The following is a 23,267-nucleotide window of genomic DNA, read 5'->3' on the forward strand; positions in this document are numbered from 1 at the left end:
AACAGCAGCCTACAGACAATCCTAAACACAGTGGGTGACCTAGACAATAAAAGATATTCACAGAGGCTGTGAGTATAATTGGGCATCCACAGGCAACAGGCAACCAGAAATTGGTTACTCTCCAGAAACGTCCCAAAACTGACAACGTAAGCCAAAGAGCTTTCAAGGAATACACAAACGCCTTTTTATAGTGAGTAAAGCAGATATTTGTTCTGGCAGGAGAGGACCTTCCAGAAGGCGGCATGGTATCAATGATGGAGGAAGGGATCAATAGAAAGGCATGTGGTTAGGTGCGTGAAAAGAAAAAAAAAATGGTGGCGTGAGCTGGGGGTTAAAAACTGGCACTTTAAGTTTAAAAGTCCCCCAAGGACGGTAAGAGGGGCAAAATGATGGAGGAGGGTGAGAATTCAGATTAAAACAGTTCAATATTTATATACTATGTAAATCAATGATTAAAAACCTGACAAGAAAATGGTTAAAAAAAACAAAAACAAAAAAAAATATAAAGGCTCCATCCCTGAGGGATGTAACCGTGCCCCTAAGGTTCTAACTCAGCCCCAGAAGAACCAGTCACTCATTTAAATAACTCTTGGCCCCTCTGATCTGACAAGGAGATAAAGAAAAGGGTAAGGGGATTGGCAGGGGATGAGAGAGACTGGGGGAGGATCTCCAGGACCAATCCAAACCAGCACCACCAGATCCAGGATAAAATAAGATGGCGGCCAAGTCAAATCTGCACCACTAATACAAGAGAGAAAGAGGTGGGGAGTGTGAAAGGGAGGGACAAGTTTGTGTGCCTGTCAGCGGCGCTCTCTTCATCGGTCTCTCGTGATTGAGAGGAGTCTTCGCTGTGATGGGTCCTCCAGATGTGCTCAGAACTCTGAGAATTCTTTGGCGCACTTGTCTGTTATGGAGACTCTAATCTCTTCCTCCTCGTAATCATCGAAATTACTGGTGTCACCGGGGCCCTTACACTTGGGGATGAAGGGAGCTTCCACCTGAACAAAAAAGCGGGAATTCAAGAAAGAAATGTGTGAGTCAGGGGAGCACAGAGAAGCCTATTCACTAACCCAGGAGTTATAACTCACCACGCATTATGAAGAGCCAACCCCAGAAAGTATCTAACGCATAAAGGGAATTGTTGGTCTTATATTTGGTCTTTATAAAGCTCAATAAAGTAGGCCAGTTGACATCACAACTCTCCTTCAAAGTCCTGCTTCAGTGAATAAATGTCTACTACAAGGAGTATGGAGATAAGAACACTTCATCTGCCCCTTGCTAAACCAGACACCATTCTACTCTTCTCAGCTACATGTGCTCACGCATGCTATAAACATACAGAGGGAACTGAATTCACCGTGCAATAAAATGTCTGGAATGTTTGCAAGCAATGTTTATTACATTTTAGAGTTTTCTCACAATGAGTACTTCTCAGTCTCTGTTCTACTAAAGGGGGGCTTGTATGCTTCACTATGCATAGAGAAGAAGGGTCACCAGCAAGGTTATCCTGCAACAACAACTCGGCTAGCCCTGCATAAGGCAAAGTTCAGTGATGTGACATTCCAGACATCTTGTCTTGTTTAACCATGAGTAACATGTGGCCATTAGGTCCTCCTTTCACAAGGCAGTTGCCAGCATTTGCCCTTTATGATGCATGGTGAAGCTGGAGAGTTGAAGCAGCAACTCTGTTGAAAAGACTTACTTCTGAGAATAAACCCATGTAAATGGCCACAAAAGGTTCAGTAAAACCACATATCAGGTTAGAGCTCTGTTTCTAAGCTACGGGCCAATTTCCGAGCCTAAAGATACTATTCTACATAATATATATAAGAACCCTATTTGAGTGTTTTACATAGAAATCTATAAACATACATCCCCCCCCCCCCGGCTCTGTCTGGCCACTACACTGTACCCATATGGCAAAACCTACTCCGATGTCTACCTTATAGGGTCTGGCAGCCATGCCCTTTCATACTTGAGCTATTCACTCCCTTCCTCAATCCTCTCTAACCTGCACTGGACATAGTACATGAACCCAGCACTCAACTCCCTTCCCCACACACCTTCTTTTGGTAGACTGCAATCCAGTCTGTGGTGCTGAACCATTTGTGGCCCTTAATGTCAGAAACACCGTTCTTCAGGTTCCCAAATCGTTTGGTGAGGTCGACCTGCAGAAGGTTTCTAAGGAGATCCTTCAAATCAGAGCTGAAGTGAGAAGGGAATCGCACCTGGAGATAAAATTGTTAGACGTTAAAAAAAAGTTACAATATGAGAGAGTAAAGAGAAAGAATAAGACGGGCAAAGACCATGAGGTCAAAAGCAGCCCGAGGCACACATGGTATGATATACGTGCATTATGTAAACCAATAGTTGTAGAAAAATGCCCCTACGTATACAACACAGATACAGTTTCCATATTTTCCAGGTAAAGTCACGGAGGCTATAGGTTGAACCAAACTGGATCATGCTTATGAGCTGAATTAAAGCAGTGTCCAGTCTCAAAGGAAGCCTTTACATAAATTGTAAATTCCCAACATTTTTACAGGGACCAGTGAAAAATGACAGGCGCCTCCTAACGTCACATCAGCTTCCTTGACGCTCGGAATAAGAGTAGCCAAGAGCTTTTCAGTATTTCTCTTTTACAAGGTCCAAATATCCATTGGAAGTGTTGAATATGGGTCAGGATTGTAATTAATGGAACAGTCAGATTATTTTATTTAAATGATTGCTCCTCCCTGCGGTACAAATGATCAGCGCACAAAAACGGTTAGCACATTGCCCTGTGTTAAGTGTCGGCTGTTTAGCTCTTCCCCTTTCTGCTCAAAAGCATTACCTTCTTCATTACACTGGTGTACAGGACAGGGCAACAAGAAGGTTTGTTTTCTGAATTTAATACAAATCTTCAAAGACTCGTTCGTTTACATTTAAAATGGCCAATTGAGAGGTTTTGAATCAGGTGAAAAAGAACAGCTGACAGCGCTGACATGCCGTTACATGAAATCAGTGCCACAAGGGCCTGAAAAGCCTCTAACCCCTGGGTCAACGAATTTCGTTTGGATCAAGGAGACTTTTTCTTTTTAATTTTCCTGGTTTGTCAAGCCTAGCAATACACTAACATACATTTACACACTAACACCATAAAGTGACACACAAACATGCTCACGAACACACACACGCAAACAATCTACACTCATGCAGACACTGTACACTGATACACACACTAACACTATTTGCTGAGATACAGTATGACATTAGCATGAGTGTGTAACCAAGACCACCATACTGTTATACACATGCAAACACATAAAATTACACTAACATTATGTACACAAACACCGACTCTGGCACTATACAGTTACACACACACTGACTATAGCACTATACATATACACAATGATAGTAGAGTGGACAAACACTCACAGACTATACATATACACTGTGACTGACACTACAGTATTCACACACAGTGACCCCAGCACTATACATATACACACTGACTGACACTATAACATACACAAACTTACATACACTACTCTCCATCCCCCTCGCACCTTGCGGAGACCGGCCATGGCGCTCCATATCCTCTGCCTTTGTGAATCCGGCACCCTATGCTTTCCTGTGGAGGGGGTGGTGAGGAGAGTACCGCGAGGCACTCAGCAGGGTCACATGACGTACATTACAAGGCTGCCGGCGGGGGCACACGGCACACGCTACACCACACACGCACAGGAAAGTGTAGGGTGGCGGGCTCATTATACCCACCCTGCAGAAGTGGTTTCTAGTCGCCATGTTGCCCTGGGTATGTTGAGCTCTGCTCTAACCTGTTATAACAGTGTTGGATGACTGATCTAATGCATACTTTTCTCTAAGATATTATTGGGGAAAGAAGTAATAACAGGAAATGCAGCAAAAATGCAGTTACATTTTTTCTTTTTATAGCAAATCAGAGTGTGGGAAGTTAAATCTACCAGGAAAACTAGAGAACAGGAATAAAACAAATGTGGATTGAGGAGAAAAGAAATGTAAATGTGAAAAGAGAAACACACGACATAGCACAGACTGTAAGACAGGCCTCACCTTTCCAGACACGATCTTTTCATAGATCTGAATGGGCTGATCAGCAAAAAATGGTGGATACCCAGCAGCCATTTCATATATCAGGACCCCGAGGGCCCACCAATCCACAGCTTTATTGTACCCCTAGATCAGAGAAGAGAGATGAGAAAATCAGAGACAAGTTCGGCAAGGACAAAGAACTTCTTCTGTTGATTAACAAGAAAGATTTTAGGTCATGAAAACAATGACGTCAGCGAGCTCTGAGTACAGCTCCCAACATCTTCGAAAACTTTTGGAATTAAGAAAAAAAAATAAAAAACATCCACAGTATGATTTGCGCATGAAGTGTGAATTACGTGAAATTCTTCATTTATGTTATTATGAAAGGTATTTGACCTGAGTAAAGACGCAAGTTTTTTTTTTTTTTTTTTTTAATCTGTGGCTCTCTAAGAAAACTATTGTTTTATTAAAACTCAAAAACCAACACAAAGTAGAAGAAAATAAACATGCAAACAGGAAGCAGTTAACGCGCATAGTTATCTCACAAAATGATACAGGAAGTGTCAGGGATAAGCAGTATCGCTTAGCAACAAATAAACTAGGATAATAAAGTCCTCTGAAGCAGAAAACGGAGCGCAGCGGTTTAGAAGCACAAATCATACACGGCTCTACCATGCGGAGCAGCCAGGACCTAAACCACCAACTCTACAAAACCTAGCAAAGGTGTAGCTCCCGATATCAGCGTGACCGTGAAGCTGGAGGAGCCCACAGCTCTGCTGCGGGTCCCATGATCCTAAACGAAGGTCGTACTGAGAATTACATGAGTTGTAGAACAGCAGCAGCTACCTGTTGCCTACCCTTTCTCCATGACTATGGAGCGAAGAGGAGAGCTTCCCCCATGGACATCTCTGCGCCATGAAACAATAATAAGGTACCGTGTAGGCTTCATATCCCACCAGAAGAATCCAACAAAGGCAAACAATCTTAAAAAAGGACACGTTTACCAGTAGTAAAAAGAGGATGTCAGTAGTGAACCCCGTATGATCAGCAGATGTCAGACTAGGACAACGACACTTAAACAAACATCCTCTTACGCAAAGGGATGACGTCAAAGACAGCTATGCCCCATTATCTCTTTCTTTGCGTCAAGCGGTATATATTAAAAAGGATCCAGAATAGCAGACTTAAGTAGATACTGTGCCGTCACCCAGTAGATCAGACAGGCATGTTTATTACTTTTGTGATAACAGGAAAATGTACAGTTACTAAGCAATCTTTCACAGCTGGAACTTGCGTAAAGGCCGGGGCAGATGGCATTGAGAAGCCATCGTGAACGCTGTAAATCACCTAGACTGGAATAAAGAGATAAACATCTATGTGGTGGACACTGCCACCCAGGGACACCAAGCCTCGTCATTCATCGGAGGCACCCTTGAGAGCCCTGAGGTCCACTACAGAGAAATCTTTACATCATCACTTGCTGGTCCACATCACCTTTAAAGCACCAGTAAACTTTTACACTTATTTTGTTGCTTAATGTAATCAAGCAATAGTACAATGAGCTTTCACCTCCCATATAGGAGCCTAGGGTCTAGATAATAATAATTAAAAAAAAAGTATTCACAACTTCTTCTCCAGAACATTTTACATAATAATCCACGAGTCGGTAATGCAAACACACGACATTGCTCTGTGCTAAGCAGTCATTAAACTCAGGATTCCTCAGAACACTCTGTAATTAAGGAACTTTGAGTTATTGCTGAAAACACACCATCAGAGCCCACTAATAAGTATGAAACCTGACAGCTTTTTGCTCAGGTGCTCAGGTTTTTAACCGTACCTTGCTGAGGATAATTTCAGGTGCCAGGTACTCTGGGGTCCCACAAAGAGTCCAGGTTCGCCCTTTCACTCTCTTGGCGAAGCCAAAATCCGTAACCTGGGCAGAGAATACGAGATGTGACTTTGCTTGGGAACAAATGGATTATTATATCGCGGCGCGACTATAGTCAATATTAAAACGCTGTCTGCCCTAACCCTGCGTATACTGGCGCACACTGTACAGATATACAGGTATACTTAAGATGTATATAACCCACCATAATAAACCCTGCTTGATCGTAGCCAAACACTGTATAACGTATATCATATAGAGTGCTTTCAGAAACACAGAACTGTCACATTGACTTCACGGCAATAAATAACTTATGACCGTACTGACGCGGACTCACACCTGGAATTTATGCCCTGGTCTACATTACCTGTATGTAGCCCTGCTGGTCTATGAGCAGATTCTCTGGCTTCAGGTCTCTGTATATAAGATCCAAGGAGTGCAGATATTCGAATGTTAATACAATCTGAGACGCGTAAAAGCGTGCGTGAGGTTCACTGCAAGACAGAAGGCGATTCTCGTGTGACGTGCGGAAATTGACTAACAAAAACACAACGTAACCCCTGTCAGTGCCCTGCGAATAACGGTGACCGAAAGACAATGCGAGTCCAGACAGCGCGTGGAGAGAAGCTTTAAGTGGGTATAGAGTGAGGGAGATCAGCTGCAGGGTCAGCGATGGTAACCGTACACACGGTGCTGACAGCTACAGCTAAGATACACCGGTCGTGGCAGTTATGTGAGATGTGTGAAGAGGATGCCTGTCAGTTTGACCGGTGGGACGAGATGAGGACATTTGCTGCTTTATCTTCACGGCATTAGCTTGTTGCACGATATTGTCATACAACGCCTTACAAAGCATAATCAGAGCTCGCTTTCAGAAAAGTAAAAACAAAACATCTAGAATTCACGGTCAGAAACACAGATAACGGCTACAGGCGGTCATAATGACACAACTGGAGAAGGACAGATACCAACACTGAACACAAACCACGAAGCACCGTCAGCTGCTAAACCGTTTTAATGAGAAGTGGTGTGTTGCGACTGCTGTCTTGTTACACATTGAGGGGAGGACACAGATAGCCCTTCTTTTAGTCAGTGTCTAGGAAGCCCAGCAGCTGCTAGTCTGATGTGTGATGAGACCCCACAAGCTGCCCCTAGTGGCGCATGTAGGGGGCAGCAACTATTGTGTACAGAGATGGCTGCATGGACACAAGACACCCTCATCTCCCTCACACGGAAGATGAACGTTACATTTATTCACACGCAGTATAAATGCCCACAGCATCTTCTTTCAAGCATTACCTGAAGCGCCCGATCCGGCGCAGATGAGAGAACATCTCGCCTCCAGCTACATACTCCATGACCATGTACAGATTAGTGTTATCCTGGTCATTAAAAAGAAATAAAAATTAAACCGAGAGAAAAAAAAAAAAAAGCAACAGGTAAACAGATGTGACGAAAGTGTCACGTAACATCGTGGAAAGAAGATCCAGGGTTAAAAGATACAAAAGAAAAGGGGAAACCGCAGCAACGGGTAAGATTGTAATTCCATGCTTTTGTTACATTCGCCAGTCCCGATCAGGAAGCTAATTGGACTATTACTAATCTGAGAATCGCGTACCAATCCAGTCCTCAAAGCACATCAATGGTCCAGGTTTTCGGTTCCTCAGTGGAACACAATGTGGTAATTACTAAATCTTGCCCTATTAGTGTGCCACGAGGAGTGTGTTGGGAACCACTGCTCTATACATAGTACATATAGGAAACATGGCTTTATATAGGGTTTTCTCACTCAGGTACAACCCTCCTGATCCAAGCTGGTCGATATTCGAAGCAGGTGTAGGTAGAACGGCAGAGCTTCCTTATCTCTACGATATGACCAATCACAATCCCACCCCATGGAATAACTTACCTTGAATGAATACTCCAACCGCACAAGGAATGGAAAGTTTACAGCCTGCAGGATGCGTTTTTCATTCAGCGTATGCTCAATCTGCTTCAACTTTACCACCTAGCGGGAAAAAGTCATTCGGTCAGTCTTCAGCATATTTTTACGGCAACTCATTCCACCAATGAAATTATCGGAGTTTCGGTCCCTTTTTGGCAAACACAGCATTTGCCAACAGGTTGTGCCAGCCAGCTCTTAACCTTTCGATTTTCCAGTTTTTAATGCTCAAAGTATTATTGCTATAATAACAGGTATTTATCTTCATGCCCCTGACCTTCTGCTTGTCCAAGATCTTCATGGCATAATGATGACCATTTTCCTTGTGCCTAACGAGCATCACTCGACCAAAGGAGCCGGTACCCAGAGTCTTAATACGCTCAAACTGGTCCAGATGAGCAGTGTTCTGGAAAGAGAGAAAGATGAACGAGTTCAGGGGAAAAACAATTTGGGGGTTTCATATCATCCGGAAGAAAACAGCTGGCCACACTAATAATGATTTTATTTGGTTCAGAATCTAAGATTCAGCCTACTGTCTGCAATCTAATGTAATGCCGCCTGGTCATCTAGGTAGTTCAGGCAGGCCGGTGTCCACCAGGCCTTATCCGCACATCTCCATTTGGGTCCCGTACTGACGCACGGAACAGAGAATTAGGGTAGTTTATTCTTACCTGTGCGGGATTCTCCCATTTCTTCAGAAAATCTTCCTTCGCTTTTGCCAGGAATTCTTTCACTACAAAAAGATGAAAAGAGAATTAGAGAACAGAGAAGAGGAAGAAAAATACACGGTGCTGTATAACGGTTTGGGGGAGCCTGACACTGGTATTAAAACACAATGAATGGTACCTGCCAGACCCATAATCCACAGCCATTCATCTCCGGCAGTTGTGGGTTCGCTGTGCCAGCCCAGTTCATGACCAGTGCTACAGCTTGCTAGCATTATATCCATAGAGCTAGTGTGTATGGTCCTAGAGGTACCAGATGAGTGTAATGGGGACTTTGCCCTTAGCGGTGAAAAATATCAACTTGTTTGACCCCTATGAGAGTTCATGGGACAGTTGCCCACACATGGAGCTCCTCCTCTCCCCAGCAATACAGAAGGAGAAGAGGGTCCTGATCTTGTGAGCTTACAATCTCTATAATACCGTGCCTGGAAGCTGCCGCGCTGATCATCCACTGGGCATACGCAACCCAAGACTGGCACCAGATCATGGCGAGCACGGACATTACAGATAACGGACAATGTGGTTTCTTGCCAGGAAATTCAGCTGAACACCAGAGGATTTATTTAGAGAGAACAGAGGCTTCCCAACGACAAAAAGCGTGCCCCTCAGCTCCGTGTTAGAAGAGACTGTGAGGTGTGAAATAGCGCCCCCTGTAGGAAGGGTGGCCCTGGACCCACAAGACTACATAGAGCGTCTACTCCAAGGACAAGTAGCCTGCATCGGCTTATGGGTAACGGATGGAGAAGTTATGAGATTATCCTACAAGCTAATACAGAGCTGAGGCTGTATTGCTACATTGATCCAACACATTTCTAAATATATATATATATATATATATATATATATATATATATATATATATATAAATGCATTTTGCAAAACAAGGTCTATCATGTTATATAGGAGATACTGGGCCAAACCTTTCATGCTACGTAATCAGAGATCAGCCCTACATTTCATTAAACAGGACCTGTCAGCTAAAATAAAACTAAAATAAACATTTATGCTGTGCTGAGAATACAAAAAAAAAAAACCAAAAAAAAAAAACACACATACTGGTGATTTTAAAAAGAAATCATCATAATATTATGTATGCCAGCATGCAGCACGGTACATTTTTTCTGTCACCTCCGCCGTTTGTGGCACTAAGCTCATTAATTAATGCTGCCGGTCGCTTGTGCGTTGTGGGTTTAAAGGACTTTTTATTCTACTGTCATAAGACACGAGGCATGATACGGCAGAACCGGTATATCAGATTTATGCCCAAACATACAAATGAAATTAGAAATGAACATCTGCCACCAGAGGGACAGTCACGGTATAAGCAGCGCCCTGTTTTTTGTAAGTTAAGTTGTTATATTATATACGGATATACCGTCTACCCATTGTACAGCGCTATGGAATAGGATGGTGCGATATAAAACAACAACAACAACAACAACATTAAATATAACAAACATAAGAATCAAATTAAATCTGGGTTACAAAGATCCCCCCTTACGCTGGACCCTTCATTGTAAGAGTTATATTAACCCTTCCCAGGCAGCGCAGGGACACGATCCAGCTGGCAATAAAGCAACGAGGATTAGTAAGGGACTATTCAGCGGTTACAGAGGCCCCGGTACACGGGGACTGTGTGTACAGACCAATGGCCGACAGCTGTGTTTTCACAGTTACGGATGACTAGTGGGAGACAGCAGGGCTGCCAGCCCGAGATACGGTTCAGAAATGTGTTTACACAACAGCCACCGGGGTATGTGGGCACATAGTTAAACCGGTAATGCCAGCCGTGCCCCACCTCTGCCCGGGGGCACTTCAGCCCGTCAGCTCAGCTTATAGATCTGCCCTGAGAAAGCGCGCGCCCCGCATGGCAACAGCGACAGATGTCACGCAGGGTAGTGATAATACAACCCAGAGAACAGACGGAAGCCGCACCGGCAGATTATACCCCCACCTTGCAGCGACTCTCTGCAGAGCGTTGCGCGGTTATTTAGAGAGCCTCTCAGCTGTGCCTTGAGAGTGTGTGATAAGTCAGGCATGCAGAGCATTGCATAACGGCATTCGAGCCAAAGAAACTTAGCATAGTGCCTAACCGTTCTGGCCGGGGAACAACGCGGAGCATCCAGAAACTCGAACAGGACATTTCAACAAAACTATGGGTGCATTTCTGGGAAACAGACAACCGCACCCAGCGACGCTACACCTTAACTCCCGAACATGAACAGAGCGCGGTGCTCCCATACACAACATTTTCCCCACAGCCCCAGCGCAGAGCAATTTACTAAGATCCCAGCAGAACAACCCTGAATTACATGTAAAGCTTCCATACCCCCACCCCAGTAAGAGAAATTCACCCCCCCCCCAAAACGACATGCAGAACATTGCGCTCCCTACCCAACACAGCTTTGCGCACACTCACTCTCCCGGTCCCAGCTCAACACGTTGCTGGGTAGGCTGGGCGCCTGAGGGCTGATGGGGAGCACGGCCTCTCTTCCCGGAGCTGGGCTGCGGGGTCCCCGGCTGAACACCCGGGAGGCAAAGCTCTCCAGCTTCTGCAGAGCCGACATCCTGGGGCCACGCGGGCCGCAATACAGGTGGGACTAATTCCTGCCGCCCCACATTCAGAAGAGACAAGGGAGGGCGACAGTAGGTCAAAGGGAGAGATGGAGGGTAGACGAGGTAAAGAGGGGAGGAGGGACGGCAGATCAGAGACAGGAATTGGGAAGCACAGAAAGAAGAGTCATGTTAGAGGAACAACGAGGAAAGGTAAACTCTCGATAAAGAGGCTGGAGGGCAGACAGCGTGCAGGAGCTAGTGAGCGTGCAAGAGACGGGCGGGACGAGAGAGACTGCAGGCAAATTAGCAACTCCAGACAAGACAGGACAGGGAGAGACAGATGGAGTGGTGGGTGTAACATGGAGAGACTGCCGAGGAGAGAAGCATGGTAAGCTTGCCCTCTTATCAGCTGGCTGCAGGTCTCTTGTTGACAGGAGGGGGGGGGGACTTGATAAAAACAAAAGGGAGGAGTACGGGGATATGAGAGAGATCAGGGAAAAAATAAAGAGAAATCAGAACGAGAAGAGAAGACAGTGACGGTGAAGATATAGAGAGAGACAAAGGGCATATGGAGACCTATGTGCTAGGTAAGAGACGGCTGTTAGGAGGATGGGTAGTTGGGGTAACGGAGCAGAGATCGAGAGGAGGGCGGAGAGGACTGATAAAGAGAGGGACAAAGCAAGGGCAGCGAGGCAGAGGCTGAGCGAGTGCCAATCGGAGAGTGCTCGGGGCAGGGCTCTCGCAAGGCCCTCCAGACTGAGCCGACTGTTTGCCTGCCAGGTGGCTGCACTCTTATCTTACTTCGCTGCCTGGCACTCACAGCTGCATCGCACGTCCCTCACATAAAACACGCGATAGCGTGTAAAACTGGATGTTTATGTAGTCCGAGTCACGGATACATTCACTCTCCGTTCCACGCTATGCTGTACACCGTCAGGTAACAGGCTGCCACGAAAACCCGCAGCAGAGAGCGCAGAGGAAAGGGCGAACATGGCCTCGTAGCGCGGCTATATGTGCCTCTGAGAAGGTACGTGTTTACCGCAACTCGTGACTAAAAGTTATGGGGTCTACAGATATACCATGTCTAGGGTCTTATCTCTGTACTACTCAATACACAAGGGCAATTACTAAAGATGTCCATAGACTCCAACCTTTGGTCTGATCAAGAGGAAGACAAATAGCCGAACCTCCATTTGCAAATATACCTTGAAGTGGTGTAGAGGGGGCTGGGGCATCTTGCTTTATAATTATAAAACTTTTTTTTTTTTAAATATATATAATAATCCAGCATTATACCAGTTAAGGTCTAGATGGAAACCCAGTCAAGCTCCAGCCACAAAACCCTCTGAGGATTAACCCTTCAGTGCCGCAGAGGTATGCGCCGATGTCCTAATTCACCGGCACAGAGGTGTGACGTCAGCACACAGGTGATAAAGAGAATACAGAAGATTACACCAAGACTTCAGAATTAAACTTTTATATATCACTGAATTATCATGGTAGGATGTAAGAACAGGATAAGCCGTGCAGGGAATCCGTCCCATTGCATACCTGTTCAGGGCCCCGGCATGCATTAGAAAGTTACAAGGCTGTTCCGGTTTTCCCAACTGCAGCTTTTACTCCAGTAATCTCTCTTAAATCAAGGTTTGTAACGCAAACAGACGCAAATCCTCGTAATTGCCTTTTCTAAACTCGGCCCAGCTCCGTAATGCTCGAGCAACAGTTCTAACTTATTGGTCTACTAGAAGACGTACGTTCCTTCTCCCCACTGGATTGCTTCTTTTTGGGTTCCTAAGTGGGGCAGGGTATATGGCTTAGGACCCCATTCCTAACTGAAAAGGGCAGATGTGTTAAACAGGAGTTTACACCGGGACTGATCAACCCAACATCACTATGCATTATCGAGGGTCAACCTCAGTTGGGTTGCACTGGACCTGCACAATGCACGTTGGCCAAGATACACGACCTTCCCAGCTTCGTGCGGGGCCTGTTCAGCCTCTGAAACATTCAACTTTCCAATAAACCCCCAGAAATACAGTCTGTGATTCCCAAATAATAGGGATCTAGCATCCCACCCTTAAAAAGTTACCGTACATAGTACAGATAGCAACTGTGACACCTGGGGAGGACACGTTGTGACAATGGTCTACATCCACATTTAAAAGTTGGAGTCCTACATGAGAGCAGGTTAAGTTTACCAAGGTGGTGATTAGAAGGGATAGATTCCCCATCAGTACCTAAATTCTGTGCATTGTGATGAGTGTTTTTAATTTTTTATTCTATTTTTTTTGGGGGGGGTTACGTGACATCACAATTATTGATTCCTGTGTATCTGTGGTTATCAGACATTATTTCCTGCTGGAACTTTTACTTTTTTTTTTTTTTTTTACTCGCGAGGTCCCCTGAATGAAAGCAGCCATATTAGGCTGCCTGCTCCATGCACCGACCGATCCCTAAAGGCAAGAACCAGATTTTCATTTTGCATTTTTTTTTTCATGTTTGAGAGACTGCTGATCAGTTGCTGATTGATTAACAGCAATAAACCCTTAAGAAACATTTGTTTCTTCTTCCTGGTATCTTAGACTTTTTTTTTTTTTGGACTATGTCTCTGCTACGAGGTTGGCGTGATTTCTAAAGCAGGATGCATTTCCCTTGGCACCAGGTTTAAGGAATACTTTGTGACATTAATTCCATCGGATGTCTTTCCCTGCCGAGGTCTTCGACGGTGCCAAAAAAAGTGAACAGAGCAGAATGTGGCGAGAGTACTTTGGAGAAAAAAGGTTGCTTCGGAGCTTTAAAAAAATATATATATTTGTTTTGTTGGCTCCCCGATACCAACCTAATCATTTTATCTAAATCCGAAGCCACATTCTCTGCAAGCCCGCCGTTAAATGGGTGACAGGTCAACTTTAACTCCCCGTCTGGTGGCCACAAACAAACTAGACTTCAAGATAATATAGAGCGCTCGGTGATTGTAAGTGTTAATGATTAAACAGCACATCAAGTCAAGAAATCCTAAAATCCTCAACCAATAACATTTCATAACATCCATGCAATACACAAGAGCACCCAAAGAGAGGCGTCGGAGACGTTGCCAACACAAGCATCGCCATCATTAATCCCAAGTATTAGGACTACTTGCACCTTCTGCATCTCTTTTTTCTTTGCAAAGCATTCATTTTGAAGCAATTCCCTTAAATTAATATACTATTTTACCCCAAAATAATAAAAACAAATAAATGCTTTCTTCTGTGCTCGATAAATACAGTTAGATAGATTTTTCTCCTCCAACATGAAAAAAAAAAACAAATAGAGAGAACCAACGTAAGAACGGATCACACTTCCGTTGGATAAATATATATATAAAAAAAAAAAAACGTGGCCAAGTGGTCTTCCTGGTTATAATGTATTATTTCTGATGAAGGCCTTAAGGTCTAATCAGTAACACTCCAGCACTCCTTTGCAGGCTCCATCCCTGTTTTGTGTGTGCATGGTGGAGCTTTGACATTCCCAACCCTATTTCCTCCCCTTTTCCAGTTCTGTATTCCTTGCCCCCTACCCTCACTTGGAGGCGGCTTGTGTTCTAACACGTGATTACTATTCACACGCTATGTGCTCATGGATTTACGCCAGCAAACGGCTGATTTCTCAGCTAGAGACCGTTATGCCTCTTATCTATATTATTGATATGATGACACGCAATGATTTATAACGACATGTAATGCGTGTGACTTTTACCGCATACTTGATTATGTGTTTTACTTCCCTTCCATATTCCATTTAAAAATTCTAGAAATTGTGATTTAAGGGGGAAAAAAAAAATCTAAAAAATATTTATTGTTTTACATAGTGCCATCATATTCTGTAGTGCTGTACAAGGGAAGGCATTGTGCATCTGTTCTCAGCTGGGTATACTGTCAGCCTACCATCCCCAGTGTGCCACGGCTCTGATCTTCCCAACCAGCCCATCCACTGCCTTCTGCAACAACATGACCTCTTTAATACATATAATTTTAATTCTAATGACTATTTGATGTTCTTTTTATCCTAGCTGGGTGTAGCGGTCATGGCGAGATGTACAGCCCGTGTTTCATACATTGCAGCTCTTCTGCGCACTCCTTCCTGAGTAACGCTTATCAAATTACTCATTGAGCACCAACTTAAAATTTCCTTGTGTGCTTAAATTACTTTATGCTGAGTAATGAAATATATTGGTTTCCTGAGGAACCCTATGCCACCCTCAGATTGGGATAATCTCGAAACGACCTGCCAATCTGTACCGAGCATCGGCTAGGTTTCCTGCATTTCAGGGGTTTAATGAGTGCTACTCGTGCCTTATTAGTTTGCTAGAAAGTATTTATTATATGCACACACATGCTAATATATACACATACACACGCTTATACCCCAGAAAAAGATATACATATATATTTGATATGTTACAAGCCTCGGATGACGTGCCAGAAAGGACACCCTCACTGTGTGTCTACAAACTCTGCTAAAGTTCTCCAAGTGGTTTTATGCCGTTCTGGATGCTGGATTTTGCCTCTTGTATCTTTATTTAGTAGAATTTACAAGATTTATTGGGACTTCTTTACACGTTAGCAAGAGAACAGCCTGAAGTAAGAGGAACAAGCTCACTCCTAATCCTAGCAAGAAGTCTTTGGAGCAGAGCGCCACCGTCACCTTGTTTCTGGAGATCCTAATAGATGATATAGTGCTTGTTACGTCCCGTCACCCATTGTACAGCACCACGGAATATGATGGAGCTATTTAAAATCAGTAAATAATTTTATATCTAAGATAACCAATGAACAGCAGGTATCACAACAAAGCAGCCAATGAACAGCTGCGTTCTTGAAAGTTCCCAATGGCACCCTGAAGACCCCTACGTTTTGTGATTGCCACGTATCCCACCCAGGGGGAACGTCAGGTAAGGATATAATGTCACCTACGCAGCTGCTACAAGTTTGGCAGCCCAAAGCACTTGTGAAATTCCCCGTGCTTTTTCTTGCCAAGTCCACTTTAAATGCGATTTAATCTGCTGCTTCCCATCCACGAGAAACCATCATTAAACAAGATTTACAGTATAAGCCAAGTGACACTTAAAACCCAGCCCCACAGTGGTGGAAGTTTTTGGTTTCTCAAATGGTATGACTATGGAGGAAAAGTTGGTTCTAATGGACATCTTGTAGAAATTCTGTTTTGGTCAATGACCCTCCCATAAATTAGCGCTTCCCCGTGGCCTGTTCCACTTGGTATAAGGATAGAGGTGCACAACAACCGAGCAACATGGCCAGAAAAGAATAAGTAATAAAACAGACCCTGCAGTAACTGAAGAGACCACGTGGGTTGTATCAAAATGGCTTAGGTCACAAGGGTGCACAGAAACACGGCAAGATGGCCAGGAAACACCCGGCGTCACACAGCCGACACTCCAGGCAAGTAAAGAGACCCAGTGGAATGTCCCACTTGGTAGGGACAACAGGGGTGCAGAGAAATACACCAAGGTGAATTGTGCTGTCATACAACAGACATTGTTGCAGCTGAAGAGCCAGGCAGACATCAACAGCGGGCCTGAGACAGGCAGAAAGGCATGTGTGTATATTATAGTAAATTATTACCTCTCAGACCGAAGCACGGGTGGAAATTTCCTGTCCTTGGCTATTTTATGTTCACCTTTAGGTATAAATGTATGTATGCGTGTGTGTGTGTGTGTGTGTGTGTGTGTGTGTGTGTGTGTGTGTGTGTATACATGCGAGCGCTGTCAGAATGGAAAGTTCTGATTTATATCAAGCATCAACCGTAAATTAACCGCACCCAGGAGCAATAAGGTCAGGTCGTGTCTACATACAAACAAACCGACGTTCCCCACAGCCCATCCCCCACTAAGCCAGGCCGTCCCCCACTCGCCACTTTTCTCCACATTAAGTGAGTATTACCCTTCCTTACCCCCCGCAGAGCATTACACGGTTAATACCTTTTTAATCAACCACCAGCTGAACATAAGAAGAACATTATTGAACAAACACTCTCTCAAAAGTAGCGCCAGACATTCCAACAAAAAAAATATAACAAGACACACAGAAAACGTACGCAGGACCCCAAATTCTGGGGGTCAGTCTGTTTTTACAGACTCATCGGTTCAGGGACTCTACATATTCCTCCTGAGGGTCTTTCCCCTTTCCTTAGTACAAAGCCCTAAACCCCTCCATTCCCATCACTCAACAACCTTCAAACATCCAGAGTCACGTTGACTTCTTTACCAAATGCCTCTCTCTGACGCTTACACTACAGTTGGTACCCTCAAGCCCTGAAAAATCACCCAGAACCCTTGAAACACCCTAAAAAAAAAATGCTGTACCGTAGCGTTCAAACGCCTCGCGGTCCACAGTGGGAGGGGAAGGGCTAAGGTGAGAAGTTGCCAGTTTCCAGCGCCGGAAGATGCCCACGGTGGAGAGCATGGAACGCAGAGATGGGGCACCCACTGCTAGTGGGTGTGATGCGCTGCATAGCAATGGACAGGAGGTGTGTGCGCAGATGGGCAAGGGGGGCAGGAAGAGACGCAACTGCCCACAGCTGACCCTGTTCTGAGGGGCTGGGCCAGCTATTAATAACCTCTAAAGGGGATTAACCCTGGGTAAAAGCTCATTAGGAGTGACCTGTAGCACCGCGTCATTAACCTGTCCCCTGCCAACAGCCTCTCGCGGTTAACGCTTCCCCTGTCGCTCATTAACCCATTCGATGCTATACCAGATATCGTCATTTCTCAAAAACTGGCAGGATGGGCCAACTTCTCCTTCAGAACACATTAGAGCTCCATGGTCACTAGGCATGTTTCTGGTGGCTCTTTCAGGCATGATGGCCACCAAGTGCTTTAGCATTCTTCACACGCTGAACAAATATATGCGGCAAGCACAGGGCTAAAGTTTCGGCAATTATAGGCTGACCGCATCAGCCATTATCTACATACGCACTGCACATGTTACTGACCGGAACATGTACTGTGCTCCCCATGCATGTAGTACGTGGGATACACTTTACACGCATCGGTCATCAAACGTTTCCCTCCCAAAATATACACATGTGCATGTATGATATGTAATTAATATATATTTATATATATATATATATATACATATACATATATATATATACATACATACATACATACACACACACCTGATAAGGTCACCCTTAGCCTTAAATTTACCCTCTGACCAACACTTTGTTCCCTGCTTGATAACCAAACAGTTAAACATGTGTCCAAAACAATCCTCAGGGTCATAATCCCACAAGAGATTTTGGATTTCTCTAACCAACGTGTAATTAACCGAGAGACTTCTGTGTATAGCCAAGCAACAAGCGCTACCCGGAAAATCTGGTTTATCTGGCTGGATTCGGAGAGCTCCGAAATAAGCCTTCAGTTGAAGTTGTTTCCACTTGAGAGGGGCTGCAGGGTTTAGCCGCACACTTGCGCATTGCTAAGGGCCGTGAGTTAATGTGCTTTGGCGGCTAAATGTAAACACCAGACATGGAGGAAACATTCCTAGAATTACCACGGAATGGAAACTTCACTCTAAGAACCAACAGGCCGTGTGTATGGACCGATTTAGGGTGGGAAACCCATTAAACCGGGTCTGCTGGGGACTCCAAAGGACTGAAACAACCGGCAGCTTCTGGACAATGGTTTAGGTGACTGTCCCACATCTCCGACTTGGAGGACCCACCATAGTAAGGCAAGGCCAGGCCCTCATAATGGGTCTCATTCATGTGCAACAAATGTAACGGTTATCAAAACTTCATGAAAGTTACAACAAAGACCAAAGCAATCATGGGCACATTTCCAGCTGCGCATGCGATACATCGTATCATCAAATGTATAGATTTAAAAGATACCAGGATGCTGTTGGCTACAGACTTCAACATCAAGCGTGGCCGCGGTCAAGGGTCATGTGCTGACGCAAAGCTAGAGCTCATAGATTCTGACGCGTAAAACTATACTTAAGACCACCTTTTTACCTATACAAGGGATTTACCCCCACAATGTACGGATCTAATCCTCCACGTGACCTATGCTGAGCCCCGGCCAGCACACACACATGGATGACCTTTCAACAAACGTGTTTAACAGAGGGTCAGGGCTGTGGGTATGTGACCATCCAATTTTATATGCCATGTAATCAAAGGTCCAGAACCATTAACGTTATTTCTATATGTAACGGGGTACGGAACCTACACCTTATTTACACGCTCGCAAACCTTATCCGGGACCCAGCAGGATCTCAGCTGAAGCCAGGATAATTATGTAGGCTACCTCGGGGTCCCACCTAGTAACAGATTATCCAAAACCATGTCGTTGGCCCTAAATCTTGTATGAAATCCCCCTTTTAGCATATTATTTCATAAGATCGGCAACACTGGAAAGTTTGCTCCAAGTAAAGCATTGACATGCAGGAAATAGACTAATCCGCACCAAGATCCCGGGAAAGAAACGCACACAAACTCAGAGAACTAGAGTTCTATAATCTACTTTATCCCTGAAGATTTAGATATTCCAGTCCGCCGGCGAGCACAGGGTTTAAATAGCCGTCAACATGGCAGCTACCGCGTGGTCTTCAACTGAAAACCCCTCCGCTGAATGTGAACGCGTCGTGAATCGGCCCCCCTCATTCCCATTAAACGTTATAACGGGCCGGCCGTAGGGAGTGTATTCGGCAGAGTGGTCCGGGTCAGCCCGGTTTAACGTACAGTCGGAACTGCTGAAGTTTCTCTAAAGATTAACTGGGAATTACCCGAGACCATCTAGACTAGAGAGGTCTCAGGCTTTATTTCCTTTCCGCTCTCCCTGCATTCGACGGCCGCTCCACCGTTACCTTTACTCAGATAAATTAAATGAACGCAAACAGAGTCTGACGGCAGATGGTTGCCATTTTGTTTTTTTTTCCTCGGATGCGTGGCCCTTAATCAGTCCTTCGGTCTTAGATTGAGGATCCATATCCCTGTTCCATGTGTTTATACTCCCTCACTGTACTCATCTCTACCACTTCTTCTGGTGAGGCGGTTCCATTTATCCACCTCCCTCTCACTAAAGGAAGGAGCCTCTGACCCTCTAGTTTTAGATGATGGTCTCTTGTAACCTCCTTTATATCGCACCCTCCTCTCTCTCTCACTCTTCTATCCTCCAGGTGAAGCATATTGCGATCCCTTCTTTCATGATCACCCTGCGATATATATAGTAATATTATATACCTTGGCGAGAGAATTAGCTGCCGGTAGAAAAGGGGAAGTAACAGATGAGCCAGAAGATTTTCTCCTTCCATAAAACGGGATTAGAAACAGGAAGTGGATAAATTCGGGACGATTACATGTGAGCCCAGTAAGGCCTGGCAGCTGGGATCCTTTGCATTGTGGGAACATACGGACATATATGTGCCCCCCCCTCGTTCTATTAACCTGACACATGCCAGACAGATCAGAAGCGCTTGCTTGTTTGCTTCCTTACTCGGAATATCCTTGGCCCTCCAGGTGACGGGCGCCATGCGAAGAATCACTATCAGGATTTGATACCAAAAACCTAAATAGACTCGTTATGTCAAATTGTTTCAACTCAGCACAAAATCACTAAATTTACAGCGTTTAACAAAATTCACACCTGTTGCTATTTAGCGATGTCATCGTTTTCACATCACATACAGAAAAAGAGCACGTTAGATGAGCATTAAAAACACACATTCAGGGGCTGTCCAAAACCTGCAAGAGGTTCACAGAAACACAGAACGCGACGGGAGGTCAGACCCATTCGGCCGCCTCGTCCGCCAGTCGTTGGTTCCGTCTTAGATTCAGGATCTACGCCTATCAGAGGGATGTTTAAGATCCCTCACAATATTAACCACTTCTGATGGGAGGCAGTTCCATTTATTTACCACCCCCTCAAAAAAGTAAACAAAAAAAAAATAAAAATATATATATTCAATATTCAATAAGCTGATATACTTAGTTTAATATTTAATTGATACAAAGGAGCTCGGCCCTCGGTGTTGTTTAATGCTTATATCAAGCATCCTTACATTTCCTGTATGTAGTACTTTCTACCACCTCTGCCAGAAGGCTATTCATTGTACACCAATTTTTTTTTTTTTATCTATGCCACTGATCCTCTCCGAGAATTCCTTCATTTACTGAACTTTAAGTCGGTCCCATCTTCCCAATCCATGCAAAAATATTTTAACCCTTTTCTGGCCATCAGAAGCGGTAATTCCAGCGACACCCGACCTACGGACACCCTCAGATGAGTTAAATGAACGCAAGGGTGCCCCTTTCCACAGGAGTTACAGTAATCGACTCTGACATCATCAATGGAAATGCAGTACTCACCGCTCTCTATTTCGCCGCCCTTCTTTGCTGTGGCTGCGTTGCCCATGGTGGGGGGCGGGCGGGACCTCAAGGGATCAGGACAGACGCCCCCCACCGATAATCCTAAAACCTGGAGCGAGAGAGGCCGTCAGTCTGAATTCTATATGTATTACAGCATAATATAAACATCACACCTCCCAGCGCGCTATACATCATTAAACAAACATCTACGCCGTCTCCGAGGAACACAACCAGCTCCTTCCGCCGAGGAAATCCAGTATGCCCGCCCTGCCACAGAAGCTTTGTTAGGATGCTGGCTGGGCATAGTAAGAGTTGTAGCTAGTTATCTGCCTGTTGGCTACCGATGACATATCTATTACCGTATCACCCATCCTTCGATGATGCCCCTAGAACCACATGCGCAACCTCTACTACCACTAGGACATGTATGACCCGCACATACAAATGCAATTAAGAGAAATACAGAGCCTGTCTGTGACAGCAGCAACCTCCGGAGCAAAGCAATGGCATGATCCGCACAGAGCAGTGTTAGACTGTGGAGCAATCACTATGGAAACCAACAGAATATTATTGCTTATTCCTCCATGTTCATCGCTTTGGTCAGAGTCACTGTATGGAAGCAAGGCCCGTTAATGTCCTCCAGCTTCTGCCCCCTCCCTGCCAGCCTGATCCAGATCTCTCTCCCCCGCCCAGAGCATCTGTAGGACAACCACAACAGGTACACAAGCCTCCGTGCAGCCAGCTAGGCCTGAGCAGCCCGCCATCCACACACTCACACTCCATCTTCCAGGAGCGGTGCCATCCCTGCCTCCATCTCGGGCCTCCCTGCCGCTATCTGACACCTCTACGGCCGCAAACACCCTGCTAGGCCAATCCCTACCGCCGCTAGGGACAAAACGGACGGGTCCCGCATCCGCCACAAGCCCGTAAAAGACACAATTCAGCGCCGCTAACACCCCTCAGGAAAGCAAGCCCTAGCGATATCCCACCCCTGCCATTACCGCTAGGTCGGGCCTTTCCCGCTGACCGACGCCACTGGATTAGCTCACATACCGCTATGACACGACAACACGGGCCTGCTGTGCCTCCCCCTTGAAACCTTTAGGACCCCGTCTCCGTCTTACCCGTCACCTCTAGGATCCGCAGGCCGCGGAGCCCCTTTCCCTCCTCCTCTGCGATACCTCTAGGACCCCCGCTCACCTGCAGGCCACGCCTCACCTGGCGTCATTCAAAGCACGTTGACAAATCATTGACCGGGTCCCGAGCGCGGAAGCCAATCAGGACGCACGACAGAACCCCCTTTCCGGCAGATCACTTGGTGGGGTCCGCCTCCTCCTCTCTGTCACCCAGGAGACGGGAGCCTGACGTCATGCCGGCGAAAAGCCAATGGGAGGGCGTGGGAATCAAGGAACCCCGCCTATAGCGCGATGCTATTGGTCATGAAGCAATTGATTGACAACAGAAAGGCGGGACCTAGAGCTCAGTCATTGATTGGCTTAGTTCCAGCGCTGACGCCATCAACGCTATTTATAGCAGCAACCGGAGCTGTCAGGGCTGTTTAACCGTTTGATGCCTGGGCCACCTAGAAATTGGTGTTTTGCATGCATTGTGGTCGTTAAATTAATGGTGTTTTGGATAAACACGAGGCGAGTCACGTATCCAGCTGGTGTGAGCTGCTGCTTGAGACAGTCTGCCCCCCTGTGGGCATGTAACACAAAGC

The 23,267-nt window shown here is 45.3% G+C and overlaps 1 protein-coding gene across 5 annotated transcripts; it reads right to left on the reverse strand.

The window, feature by feature from the left end:
* Positions 1-167: 167 nt before the first annotated feature.
* LOC128490339 (cAMP-dependent protein kinase catalytic subunit alpha) lies at positions 168-22,866 on the reverse strand. Of its 5 annotated transcripts, none has more exons than XM_053462189.1 (11): positions 22,748-22,866; positions 21,548-21,656; positions 8,561-8,622; positions 8,167-8,295; positions 7,857-7,955; positions 7,247-7,329; positions 6,315-6,441; positions 5,897-5,992; positions 4,078-4,200; positions 2,064-2,228; positions 168-998 (listed from the first exon to the last, which is right to left on the reverse strand). In XM_053462189.1, the coding sequence occupies exons 2-11, from the start codon at positions 21,591-21,593 to the stop codon at positions 873-875; spliced, it is 1,056 nt and encodes a 351-aa protein (XP_053318164.1). In that variant the 5' UTR covers positions 21,594-21,656; positions 22,748-22,866; the 3' UTR covers positions 168-872. The 5 variants fall into 5 exon arrangements, with proteins under 5 accessions (XP_053318164.1, XP_053318163.1, XP_053318166.1 ...); XM_053462188.1 differs by having other exon boundaries at positions 22,672-22,827; XM_053462191.1 differs by having other exon boundaries at positions 22,766-22,784.
* Positions 22,867-23,267: the final 401 nt, after the last annotated feature.

The sequence above is a fragment of the Spea bombifrons genome, chromosome 4 (genome assembly GCF_027358695.1).
Source record: "Spea bombifrons isolate aSpeBom1 chromosome 4, aSpeBom1.2.pri, whole genome shotgun sequence".
NCBI lineage: Eukaryota > Metazoa > Chordata > Amphibia > Anura > Pelobatidae > Spea > Spea bombifrons.